General features: G+C 27.4%; 1 protein-coding gene across 1 annotated transcript; it reads left to right on the top strand.

Annotated features, from left to right (window-relative positions):
* Positions 1-10,058: 10,058 nt before the first annotated feature.
* On the top strand, positions 10,059-11,408 carry LOC130807783 (uncharacterized). The gene is made up of 2 exons (XM_057673120.1): positions 10,059-10,521; positions 10,621-11,408. The coding sequence occupies exons 1-2, from the start codon at positions 10,059-10,061 to the stop codon at positions 11,406-11,408; spliced, it is 1,251 nt and encodes a 416-aa protein (XP_057529103.1).
* Positions 11,409-13,808: the final 2,400 nt, after the last annotated feature.

The raw sequence follows: 13,808 nt of genomic DNA, 5'->3' as shown, positions 1-13,808 counted from the left end.
AATGTTGAAGCACATAGAGCATTATTAGATGTGTGACTGCAAGTCTTGCTGATTAAGCTTTCGCTTTGACCATCTATTGCGATTTCAAAATAAGTAAAAATGACCAACAAAAATATGAATTTGATTCTTTTCTCCATTTTTTTGTGATATATAATTATATTGAATGAATTTGAATTGTGACCTCAGAATTGGTGTAGTATTTATAGTTTAATCACAACTGTTAAACAATTTTATTATGTATTTATACACTTGATTTGGTTTTTATTTATTTGGTATATTATTCTCGTGGCATAATATATATATTTTATAAAAGATATGTGAATGTTCTTACATTAATGTTGATGATTTTGTTTACTTTGATCTGCTTCTATTTTATAATGATATGATACTCCCATTATTCATTGATATGATACTCTCGTAATATTTCAATTGAAGCTTAAAAATGATATTCTATTTTATACGTAATGAAAATCCTTTCTTTTAAATTGTCATTTTGTCCAAGCAAATGATTGGTTTCTATAATGTTCAACTTTAATTATATCATAACATCAATCAATAATCAATCAATCAATAATAAATAATTAATAAATAAAATATACTAATGAAGAAACAATTTGGGATGCGGGTCAAACTCTGACTAAATGTTTTCCCGCCTTTTTTCTATTGCTAATATGAAAACACTTGATATTTGACTTGATATATAAAGAAATTATTAACTCATTAAAACATGAAATATTTGTTGATTACTTATAAATATATGTGATCTAATATTATGGAGTATGATATTACCTTATATGAACCTATAAGTTTTTTTATTCCACATCTTAAAGAAAAAAAGTTTGCTTCATTAAATCGTTATCAAAATTGAACTGACTCAATAAAAAAAAGACAAAAATAAAATTATTTAATTTTTTATTTTTATATATACAATCTTAAGTCTTATGCTCAAAATTTATATTACATGTTATATTCGTTTTACAAATTTTATTATTAATTAAGATTTTTTATAACATTCTATAAATTCAATTAAAATATAATATATTGATGCAAAATCTTAAACCTTTCAACAATAGGATCACGGAAACTAAAAAGAATGATTTTTGTATAATACATACAATATTTTATTGAATGTTAAAGTTGTTGTAATTAAAATATAATCAATAAAATATACTAATGAAGAAACAATTCGGGATGCGTGTCAAACTCTCACTAAAAGTTTTCGTGCCTTTTTTCTATTGCTAATATAGAAATATTTGATAATTAACATGATAAGAAATAATTAAATCATTAAAACATTAAATATTTGTTGATTAATTATAAATATATGTGATCTGATATTAAAGAGTATGATATTTCCTTATATGAACCTAGAAGTTTTTTTATTCCAAATCTAAAAGAAAAATAAAGTTTGCTTCATTAAATCGTTATCAAAACTGAACATACTCAATAAAAAAAAAGACAAAAATAAAATTATTTAATTTTTTATTTTTATATATACAATCTAAAGTCTTATGCTCAAAATTTATATTACATGTAATATTCATTTTACATATTTTATGATTAATTACGATTTTTTATAACATTATATAAATTCAATTAAAATATAATATATTGATGGAAAATCTTAAACCTTTCAACAATTGGATCACAGAAACTAAAAACAATGATTTTTGTATAATAAATACAATATTTTATTGAATGTTAAAGTTGTTGTAATCAAAATTTAATAAAAACTATTAACAAATTTTTCTTGACTTACTTGGGTTTTATGATTTTATCAATATAGATTAACGAAAATCAATTTGATAAATTTTATTGATTAATGTTAATTTTTTGGTTTATTTTTTGACATATATGTTTTAATATAATTAAAAATTATTTATTCGCTTAAATAATTATATTATTAATACCTAAATTTAATGATTCATTTGATGTTATAAGTAAATTAATATTAGAAAATCATATCAATATTATCATATCAGTAAATATTTAGAGCATCCGTGTTTTACACGGCAATTTATCTAGTACATACTGATGAAAAAGCATGAAAATAAAAAATGTCATCTTTCAAGTATCTTAACAAATGAAATTATTTTAGTGGATGATAGTATTTGATTACATAACAATATTTACCTAATTTAAAATATGATATTTTTTGTTTAAAATTGGAGCTAAATTAGGTAATATATTTTTATAAATTATTATTGTAATTCTATTTAGTTAGCTTAGAATTTAATATAATTATATATTCGATAAATAATTTAAGAAAACGTCAGTAATTATTTTTTGATTTAAAAAATCCATTGATCGTTAAATTTCATAATTATAATATAGACTTGCAAAATTATTTAAAATTATATATATATATATATATATATATATATATATATATATATATATATATATATATATATATATATATATATATATATATATATATATATATATATATATATATATATATATATATATATATATATATATATATATATATATATATATATATATATATATATATGAAGACTCAACTCTCTTAAATAATGATAAGGGGAATTTGAAGACTCAATTCTCTTAAATGATGATAATTCAAAACACATACTGATTAAACAAATAAATTAAGTAATTACATTTAGTTGTTTAAGTAAGTCTAAAATCATATTTGATATACATTTGATAAGTGATATATATTTAAGTTCGAAGATGTTGGAATATGCTTAAAGAACTTAAGTTTATCTTAAAGTTGATTTTATAAGTCTTGAAATACGTTTTAAAGTCTTGAAGATAATTACATTTATAATCAGGTTAATTTCGTAATTATATTTGAAATATTTTAATAGGTCAAGGTTCATTAAAATTAACTTTGATATTATTTGAAATTAAGTTTGAATATTTCATTAAACGTTTTGTTATTAAACATTCAAATGTTTTATATTTAAATTTGAATTTAAATATATGCTTAATAATGTTTGATGATTAAATATAGTACAAGGTACACCTGTTTTGCTAATTTTAGTACACGGCTATAATTGAATTTAAATTAGTTGTCAAAGAGTTTTCTATTAATAAGATGATATTTGAATTAACACTAAAAATAGAAAATGACTATTTGAATTAATACTAAAATTAGGAACTAATTTGAATGATTATTTAAACTATGATAAATCTGGTTTGTGCTTAGTATTCATTATCTTGTATGAGTACTAACGTGGCAGCATTGCATTGGATATTAAAGACAAATTACAGCACACAATGACGAAATTATTTTAGCTGTCAGTACACGTCAGTTTGAAGTTAAGCTCAAGGTATTGAAGACAGGCGCAGAATGACCAGGTCAACAGAAAATAACGGAAAGGAGCCTTCTTGTTTTCCGAGATGTGTTGAGGCGTAACACTATATATATGAGGCTTCATTTCAGAATTAAGGATACATCTCTATGCACCTCTTCTTACAACTTTCTCTCTTAACTTGAAATTTAGAAATTTTCTAAGTGTTTGTAGAGTTGTAATTCTTAGTTCATCTAACTCTTACATTTGTAATAGGTTTAAGAGTTTTAAAAAGAGTTAGATTAAGTTTAATACGCCTAACCAAGAATACTTTTCAAAGTGTTCAACTTGTGAATCTCTATTGTGAGATTTGGGATTTGCTTTTATTAAAGGGACTTGTAATACGGTTCTTCAAGGGGAAGAACGTGGAGTGAGGAGATAGTGAGATCTTCTTGTTTATATTAAAGTCGGATTAATAAAAGGCGTTGAAATCCTACGGGTTGAAAGAGAACCCATAGGCGGGGAGTAGGTTGGTTAGAACCAAACCTCGTTAACATATCGTGTGTTATACTTTAAAGTTTATTTTCTGCACATATGTTATTGTTTACGAATTGACTCAAAACTGTTCCAGAAAACATTTTTGACAGACTCCTCAAATTCTTGAGACAAGTTTCCAGACAAAATTTTAAATAGCCTAAACTCTCTATTCACCCCTCCCCCCTCCCCCCCCCCCCCCCCCTCTAGAGAGTATTCAACCTCCTATTAACTTTCAATTGGTATCAGAGCTGAGTGTCACATAAAAAGAGTAATATCTTGTGATGGATCTAATAGGAGAAGGGTTGTTTGCTCAAGGACGTTCGTGCTCAAGGCCACCTTTGTTTTGCGGTACAAATTTCTCACATTGGAAAACTTTGATGAAAATGTTTGTGATTGATCAAGATATGGAACTTTGGGAGATCATAGCTAAACACTATTGGGCCGAGGCTGTTAACACAGCTAATTATGTTTTAAATAGATGCCTTATAAGACCCATACTTAAGAAAACTCCCTATGAGTTATTCAAAGGAAGAAAACCGAATATAGCATACCTTAGACCATTTCGTTGCAAATGTTTTATTCATAATAATAGTAAAGACAATTTAGGTAAATTTGATGCTAGAAGTGATGAAGGTATATTTCTTGGATACTCACTAAATAGTAAAGCTTATCGAGTGCTGAACAAGAGTACAAGTATAGTTGAAGAAAGTATACATGTTGTTTTTGATGAATCCGACATTGGAACATTAAATGAAGGATTTAAAGAGTTAAACGTTAATAAACATTTTAATGATTTGAGTGATAACGAACTGGATGTTAATAATATTAGTGCAGTTAAAAGGAATAACATGCAGGATACCATACATTTTAATGATATGATACTCCCATTATTCATTGAAGCTTAAAAAATGATATTCTATTTATACGTAATGAAAATCCTTCCTTTTAAATTGTCATTTTGTCCAACCAAATGATTGGTTTCTATAATGTTCAACTTTAATTATATCATAACATCAATCAATAATCAATAATCAATAATCAATAATCAATAATTAATAAATAAAATATACTAATGAATAAACAATTCGAGATGCGTGTCAAACTCTCACTAAAAGGTTTCCCGCCTTTTTTCTATTGCTAATATGAAAACATTTGATATTTGACTTGATATTTAAAAAAATAATTAACTCATTAAAACATGAAATATTTGTTGATTAATTATAAATATATTTGATCTAATATTATGGAGTATGATATTACCTTATATGAACCTACAAGTTTTTTTTATTCCAAATCTTATAGAAAATTAAAGTTTGCTTCATTAAATCGTTATCAAAATTGAACTGACTCAATAAAAAAAAGACAAAAGTAAAAATATTTAATTATTTATTTATATATATACAATGTTAAGTCTTATGCTCAAAATTTATATTACATGTTATATTCGTTATAGATATTTTATGATTAATTACGGTTTTTTATAACATTCTATAAATTCATTTAAAATATAATATATTGATGGAAAATCTTAAACCTTTCAACAATAGGATCACGCAAACTAAAAAGAATGATTTTTTATAATAAATACAATATTTTATTGAATGTTAAAGTTGTTGTAATTAAAATTTAATCAATAAAATATACTAATAAAGAAACAATTTGGGATGCGTGTCAAACTCTCACTAAAAGTTTTCGCGACTTTTTTCTATTGCTAATATGAAATATTTGATATTTGACATGATAACAAATAATTAACTCATTAAAACATTAAATATTTGTTGATTAATTATAAATATATGTGATCTAATATTAAAGAGTATGATATTACCTTATATGAACCTACAAGTTTTTTTTTCCAAATCTAAAAGAAAATTAAAGTTTCCTTCATTCAATCGTTATCAAAACTGAACAGACTCAATAAAAAAAAGACAAAAAAAAAAAATATTTAATTTTTTATTTTTATATATACAATCTTAAGTCTTATGCTCAAAATTTATATTACAGGTTATATTCATTTTACATATTTTATGATTAATTACAAATTTTTATAACATTCGATAAATTCAATTAAAATATAATATATTGATGGAAAATCTTAAACCTTTCAACAATAGGATCACAGAAACTAAAAAGAATGAGTTTTGTATAATAAATACAATATTTTATTGAATGCTAAAGTTGTTGTAATCTAAATTTAATAAAAACTATTAACGGATATTTCTTGACTTACTTGGGTTTTATGATTTTATCAATATAAATTAACGATAATCAATTTGATAAATTTTATTGATTAATGTTAATTTTTTGGTCTATTCTTTGACATATATATTTTAATATAATTATAAATTATTTATTAGCTTAAATAATATATTATTAATACATAAATTTAATGATTCAATTGATGTTGTAAGTAAATTAATATTAGAAAATCATATCAATATTATCATATCAGTAAATATTTAGAGCATCCGTGTTTTACACGGCAATTTATCTAGTACATACTGATGAAAAGCATGAAAATAACGAATGTCATCTTTCAAGTGTCTTAACAAATGAAATTATTTTAGTGGATGATAGTATTTGATTACATAACAATATTTACCTAATTTAAAATATGATATTTTTTGTTTAAAATTGGAGCTAAATTAGGTAATATATTTTTATAAATTATTATAGTAATTCCATTTAGTTAGCTTTGAATTTAAAATAATTATATATTCGGTAAATAAATTAAGAAAACGTCAGTAATTATTTTTTGTTTTAAAAAATCCATGTATCGACAAATTTAATAATTATAATATAGACTTGCAATATTATTTAAAATTTTATAAATATATATATATATATATATATATATATATATATATATATATATATATATATATATATATATATATATATATATATATGTATATATATATATATTCATATAATATATATATATATATATATATATATATATATATATATATATATATATATATATATATATATATATATATATATATATATATATATATATATATATATATATATATATATATATATATATATATATATATATATATATATATATATATATATATATTAGATATTTTAAAGTTTATCTTAATGTATAGAATTTTAATATATACTTTTAAGTTTAACGAAAAGACACTAGTGGAAAAATACTATCTACCACATGACATATGATGCAGTTTAATATAATAACAAAACATATAAGTGATAGGAAAAATTAGATAAAGAATATAAAGAGTATTTGTTGCGGTTCCTTCAAAATTGCAACATAATTTTTTTTTAATCTGGGTCTACAAAAGTTGGACAAGAATCTAGACTTAAATCCTAACAAAAAAGACTCAAACCTAATCCAAACCCATAATATCTAAAAAAAGGGATCTCCCAAATCTTCAATTATGGTCGAGTTTGGCCGCATAAAAGAAAATTTCTAAAAATTTTATTTCAATGGTTCTAAAATAAAAAATTGTAGGGATATTTTGAAGTCTATTAAGAAATGTATTAATATCATAATCAAATGTTGAATTGTTTAGGAAATAATTTTTGTGAAATGAGTAATGATGGTTTAGAAGTGCTTTTGGGTTTAAAGACAAAAACTAACTCGAGTTGCTTTGTAATGAAGATGTGTTTTCATTTGGGCAATTGCTTAAGTCAACTCGACTTTTTCAAGAGACTACAGAATGGCGACTCGACTTTATGTGCTAAGGACATGTTTCTTTTTGCAATATTTTTTTTTTGTTTATCACACAATTTGTGTCATTGTATGAAGTAAAATATACAATATAAATTTATATAACCTCCTTACATTAGAATTCATTAATTATATTCACTCTTTCTATAATCCATTCTTAACCCTCTTTTTCTATTCTCCAACTCTCTTTGAATCTCTATTATAGTTTTGCATTAAAATGTGAAGGAAGCTTAGCGTGTTATCGGTATATCAATGAAAAATCTATGCTAGAGAGGACGTAGCCTACATTGAGTGAACCTCTTTAAATTGTTCGCTTTGATTAATTAATTGGTTTTTATTTCTTGCAATTATTCCCATTATCAAATTAGTAGGATTTATGTTACATTTTTTTCTAAATAAAATAATATGAGAATTTAATCATTAATTATAATTATGTGTTCTAATTAACATTTCAAAAAACCACAAACCAACTGCATTTGTTGAGTAATATTTAAATTTTCAAGATTACAATCAATTTATACCATTTAAGTTATTAAATGGGGGATTTATAGCTAAAACTATAACATCAAATGTAACCTTAGAAATACCAAAGGTTGCCTTGCTATCTGCAGAAATAGGAGAGGTGACTAGTGATGCCAAAACTCTTCTCACCACTACAAGAAAACCTTTTTTTAGCAACAAGTTTTAGCAACGACTATATTTTTCTCGTTGCGAAAAATACAAGTTGTTGCAAAATCCGTTGTTGTTGCTAAATAATCGTTGCCATAAAAAAATAAACTTCCCCACCCCTTAAAATAATTTCCCGGTATAACCCAATTTTTTGCAACAAACAATTTAGTTGTTAAAATTAAATAAATAATAAAGTCGTTGCAAAAAATATTTAAATATACAGATATAATAAAGTCGTTGCAAAAACCCTTATACTAATAATTTTTTTTTTCATTTCCCTCTCAAATCAGAAACCCAATCCCTCACAATCCGCATTTCCCTCCCTCGTATTTTCAGAAACCCATACCCGTTTCCCTCACAAACCCGATTCCCTCACAAACCCTATTTCCGCACACTGGAGCTTAGCGATTGCCGCCTATACACCGAAGCTTCTGCCGCCTGCACACCGGGGTTCCAGCCGCCTTCAGCACACCGGTGCTACCGCATTCTGCACATACGCCTTTCAAAAAACCCGCGACAAGTTGTTGGTTTTTTTTTCCTTTTTGTTTCTTTGAATTTCTTGTTCTTGTTTCTTGTTGCTTTGTTGTAATTATCAGATTAATGTATGTGTATTTTCTCAGTGCAATTCCAATCGTATCTGCCATTGACGAAAGCTTCATCGTATCTGCCATTGACGAACGCTTCGTGCCTTCGTCCCTTCGTCGTGCCTACCATTGACAAACGCTTCTGAATTCCAATCGTATCAGGTAATTTCACTTTTGTTCATATTTTTTCTGGGTAATTTTTATCTGTTTTCTTTGAAATGAGCACATTTTGATGTTGGATGATGTAATTGAGAGTAAGTATGTCTTGCCTATTATTTGTCATGAAATTCTGTAAAAAAAAAATTGAAAGATGGTAGTTCATTACCATATGCTCGTTAGAATTGCTTCGTCCCTGGAAATGTTGATATAATTAAATTTGATATAATTTGTATTTGTTCCTTCGTCCTTGGAAATGTTGTAGCAACTTGCAAATTGCAAAATGTAGGTTGAATGATGGTAGTTCATTACCATATGCTCATTAGAAAATTTTGCTCTTTGAATATACTTTCTTATATTCCAGGTTGTTTATTTAATTTATAAATCACCTTAAGTTGTTGGATGCCTAGACTGTTAAATGCCTTTATCTTGTTGTTGTGTATCCTTTTATATTATCTAATTATCTCTTGAAGTGGAAACTCAAATTCTGTATGCTGTTGTGTTGCATTTTTGAGATCATACCATACTAAATGTTTAATTATCAATTTTTTTTAATATCATTGAAGTTTTGTGATCTAGAAATGCGTTAGTTAGCATGATTGCGAATCATGAGTATCCTCTTGCTATGGTTGATCATATTGGATTTAAGAGATACTCTAATAGTTTGAATCCTGATTTTAAAGTGTAAAACTATTAAGTTGTTTTTTAAAAGACATATTTTATTTGTTAGGTTGTAATTAAAGACTAATCTATATCAATTTTTTCGTGCTTTAAAATCATTAATATAGTATCGATAAGAATAAATCTTGATTTGTCATGCATACATTGGAACAAATGGTAATCTTTGTTCTTGTTTTTATTGTTAAATTGTTCTTCAAACAACTTAAAGTTAAAATTCTCTTTCACATAGTGGTTAAATTGTTATTCAAGTTGTTAAATTGTTCTTGTGTTTCTTTTAAAAATTTAAATTGTTGTTCTTTTTGAATCATTAAATTGTTCTTCAAACAACTCAAAATTAAATTGTTCTACAAGTTGTTAAATTGTTCTTGTTCTTGTATTAATTGTTAACAATATTATAAGGAGTTCTTGGTGATATTATTGAATGTTATATAATCTAATTATTATAAAGTTTAAATATAGGAAATGATTTTGAATAAGGCATGGGTCAAAGTAAAAGATCGTTCATCTATTGATTATGTAAATGGTGTTGATGAATTTCTAAATTTTGCTCTTTCCAAAGTAAGAGAAGATGATCGAGATAGTACTACTATTAGGTACCCTTGTAATAGTTGTCGCAATATATTTCTTAAAACAAAATGTGATGTAAGATTCGACTTGCTTAAGGGAGGAATGTATGAGAAGTACACTTTTTGGGAACTTCACGGGGAAGAATTAGTTGAATTAAGTGATGGGGATGATGTTGATGAGTCGAATGACATTGATAGGGGTTTCACAATGTTGCAAGATGCATGTGGAGTTGGTGCTATGAATGTTGGGAGCGCTGAAGAGGCTTTAAATAATGTTGAGGAGTACGAGAAACCTAATGCAAATGCAAAAAAGTTTTTCAAACTTTTAGAGGAGTACCAAGAACCATTAACAATGCATGGCACAACAATGTCTAAGTTGTCATATATTGTTAAATTATTACATTTAAAGGTTTTGAATAATTGGTCTGATAAGTCTTTTGATAGTTTACTCTAATTAGAACGTCAAGGCTATGGCGCTTACCTTCCAACTTCTTATTATGAGGCTAAGAAACTCATTAAAGACTTGGGCCTTGATTATTATAAGATTGATGCTTGTGAAAATGATTGTATTCTTTATTGGAAAGAGCATGAAATATTGATTGAGTGTCCCACTTGTGGTTTATCAAGGTGGAAACAAGAAAAGGAAGGCTCTTCTAAGGGGGTAAAGGTTTCTAGAAAAGTGCTAAGATGTTTTCCATTGAAGCCTAGGCTACAAAGGTTGAACATGTGTAGAAAGACATCCAAAGACATGCGTTGGCACAAAGAAAGGGATGCTACTAAAACATATAGAGTGAATGATTGTGATAGGATTATAGATGATGATGCCCTTTCTAGGGAAGAGAAGGATGATACCTTTTTGGAGGATGACAATGCGAGTGCGGTGGATGATACAATGAGACATCCATCTGACTCCTTTGCATGGAAATCATTTGATGAAGAGTATAGTGAATTTGCTAAAAAGGTGCGAAATGTTAGACTTGGACTAGCTTGTGATGGCTTTCAGCCGTTTAATAATTCACAACATAGCATATGGCCAGTGGTTCTTATCCCTTATAATTTTCCTCCTTGGTTATGCATGAAACCTTATTCATTTATGCTTTCTTTACTAGTACCAGGTCCAACAAGTCCTGGAATTAATATGGACGTCTACCTCCAACCACTTATTGAGGAGTTAAAGGAGCTTTGGGAGGTTGGTGTTGAAACCTATGGTGCTTACTCTAAAACAAATTTCATCTTGCGTGCATGACTACTGTGGACTATCAATGACTTTCCTGCGTATGCAGATTTTTCTGGATGGTCTACAAAAGGTTATTACGCTTGTCCATGTTTTCATAAGGAAACTAAACGGACTTCATTGATCCATAAGGGTGGTTATTTAGGGCATCGACGTTATGAGTCATAAGTGGAGAAATGATGCCAATTCTTTTGACGGTAAAATTGAAAAAGGTGTTGCACCAGTTCCATTGAGTGGGGATGATGTATTACAACATTATAGCCGATTCTCACAAGAAAAATATGGGAAGATTGTAGGGAACAAAAGAAAAAGGGATGCGTCTAATAGCTTGTTTGAGTGGAAAAAGAAAAGCATTTTCTTTACCTTGCCTTATTGGAGGAAATTAAAAATTCGTCATAACTTGGATGTTATGCATATAGAGAAAAATGTCTCTGATAATATCTTGGGTACTTTAATGAGCATACAAGGAAAGAACAAAGATACTTTGAAGGCTCGATTGGATTTGGTGAAGATGAAAATCAGAGATAAGTTGCATCCTAAAGTGGTTGATGGTAAGGTGCGTGTTCCTATTGCTATATATACATTGAGGTCAGATGCCAAGGTTTCCATATGTCGTATGTTTGCAAAAAGGAAATCTCTCGATGGATATCTATCAAACAATTCTCGTTGTGTTAAAGATAATGGAAAAAAGATATCATATTTGAAGAGCCATGACTATCATGTTTTTATTGAGTAGTTGCTTCCCCTTGCACTTTGTGGGTTTTTACCTAAAGAGCTTTATGAACCTTTGGTTGAAATAAGTTTTTTTTTTTCGAGACCTTTGCTCTAAAAACATAAGTGTTGGTCAATTGGAAGAACTGGAAAAAAAATTTCCTTAGACCTTATGCAAGTTGGAAATGATATTTCCACCGGCTTTTTTTGATGTTATGGTGCATTTAGTTGTATATCTGGCAACTGAGGCAAAAATTGCTGAACCAGTTCGATATCGGTGGATGTATCCTATTGAGAGGTATACTTAATCTTTAAGGTTGCATTGCTGAAGGTTATTCAAATACTAACATAACATGTCTTATTCTATTAGGTATCTCCGAACATTAGAATCATATATTCGAAATCGAGCACATCCAGAAGGTTGCATTGCTGAAGGTTATTTGGCAGATGAGTGCTTAACATTCTGCTCTAGGTACATGAGTGACATTGACACTAAATTCAATCGCAAAGTAAGAAATGACGATGAAGATATAGAAGAGGATACCTTAAAATCAAATCTTGAGGTTTTTAGACCACTTGGACATACCATTGGGGGGAGTACACCAAAACATCTAGATCATCTAGAGTGTGATCAAATCCATTTTTATATTCTTCAAAACTACGATCCACTTCTTAAGTTTGTCTAGTAAGCCATTTTTATTCCTTATGTTTAATTAGTTTGAATTGTATAGTATATTTTAGGCTATAGAAGCCAGTTTTATTTGTTTTTACATAGTGTCATAGAAAACAGAAGTTGGAATTGGAGAAGGAATGTCCAAGAAATGTAGAACGGAGGCACAAAGAACAATTTTCCAAATGGATACAAAATCAAGTAAGAAAGCTTTTAAGTAATACATTGTAAATTGTTTCCTTCTTAAGTTTTTCCAGTAAGCCATTTTGCTAATAAAGTATGTTAATATTTGTTCATTTAGGTACAAAAAATTTATAAACTTGGACGCTGTGATAAAGACTTGTACAATTTGGTTTGTGGTCCTTCTAGAGTTGTACGACATTACACAGCATATATTGTAATTGGTTTCCGTTTCCACACCAGTGATAGGTCAGAAAATAGGCAAACACAAAATTCAGGTGTCATGGTGCGTGGTGATGATGCTTTAGATAAGGAATACTATGGCGTTTTGAGAGACATATATCAAATGCGTTATCCTGGAGAAAATCATGTATTTATGTTCAAATGCAGTTGGTTTGATGTAGAAAACCTTGGTAGAGGGTATAAGGTAGATGAGCATGGTTTGGTTAGTGTGAATAAGAATAGACTTTTAAAGTCGGATGATGTGTTTGTGCTAGAATCCCAAGTGGAGCAAGTATTTTACATAGAAGATGAAAATAATGAGAATTGGGAATTTGTTATAAAAGCACAACCAAGGAATTTGTATAATATGAGTGCTAGTGATCTAGATAAGGAGGGTATAGATGTATATGCCTTTCAACAAGTAGAGGTGGAAGCTAATATTGAAGCTGAATGTACTAATTGTGTACATACTGACTATTTCAGAGTTAGTTCGTCGTTGGCTACAAATATGTTTATGGATTATAAAGGAGAACATGAAGTGCAAATGGTTACACAAATATTGGAAGATGATAATTTCATTAATGATGGTGAAATTGAAGTCTTTGAGGAATCGAGTGAAGTTGAAGAAG

This window comes from Amaranthus tricolor, chromosome 1, assembly GCF_026212465.1.
Source record: "Amaranthus tricolor cultivar Red isolate AtriRed21 chromosome 1, ASM2621246v1, whole genome shotgun sequence".
Classification (NCBI taxonomy): Eukaryota; Viridiplantae; Streptophyta; class Magnoliopsida; order Caryophyllales; family Amaranthaceae; genus Amaranthus; species Amaranthus tricolor.
The sequence above is the reverse complement of the archived record's forward strand: the minus strand, read 5'-3'. Positions and strand labels throughout refer to the sequence as shown.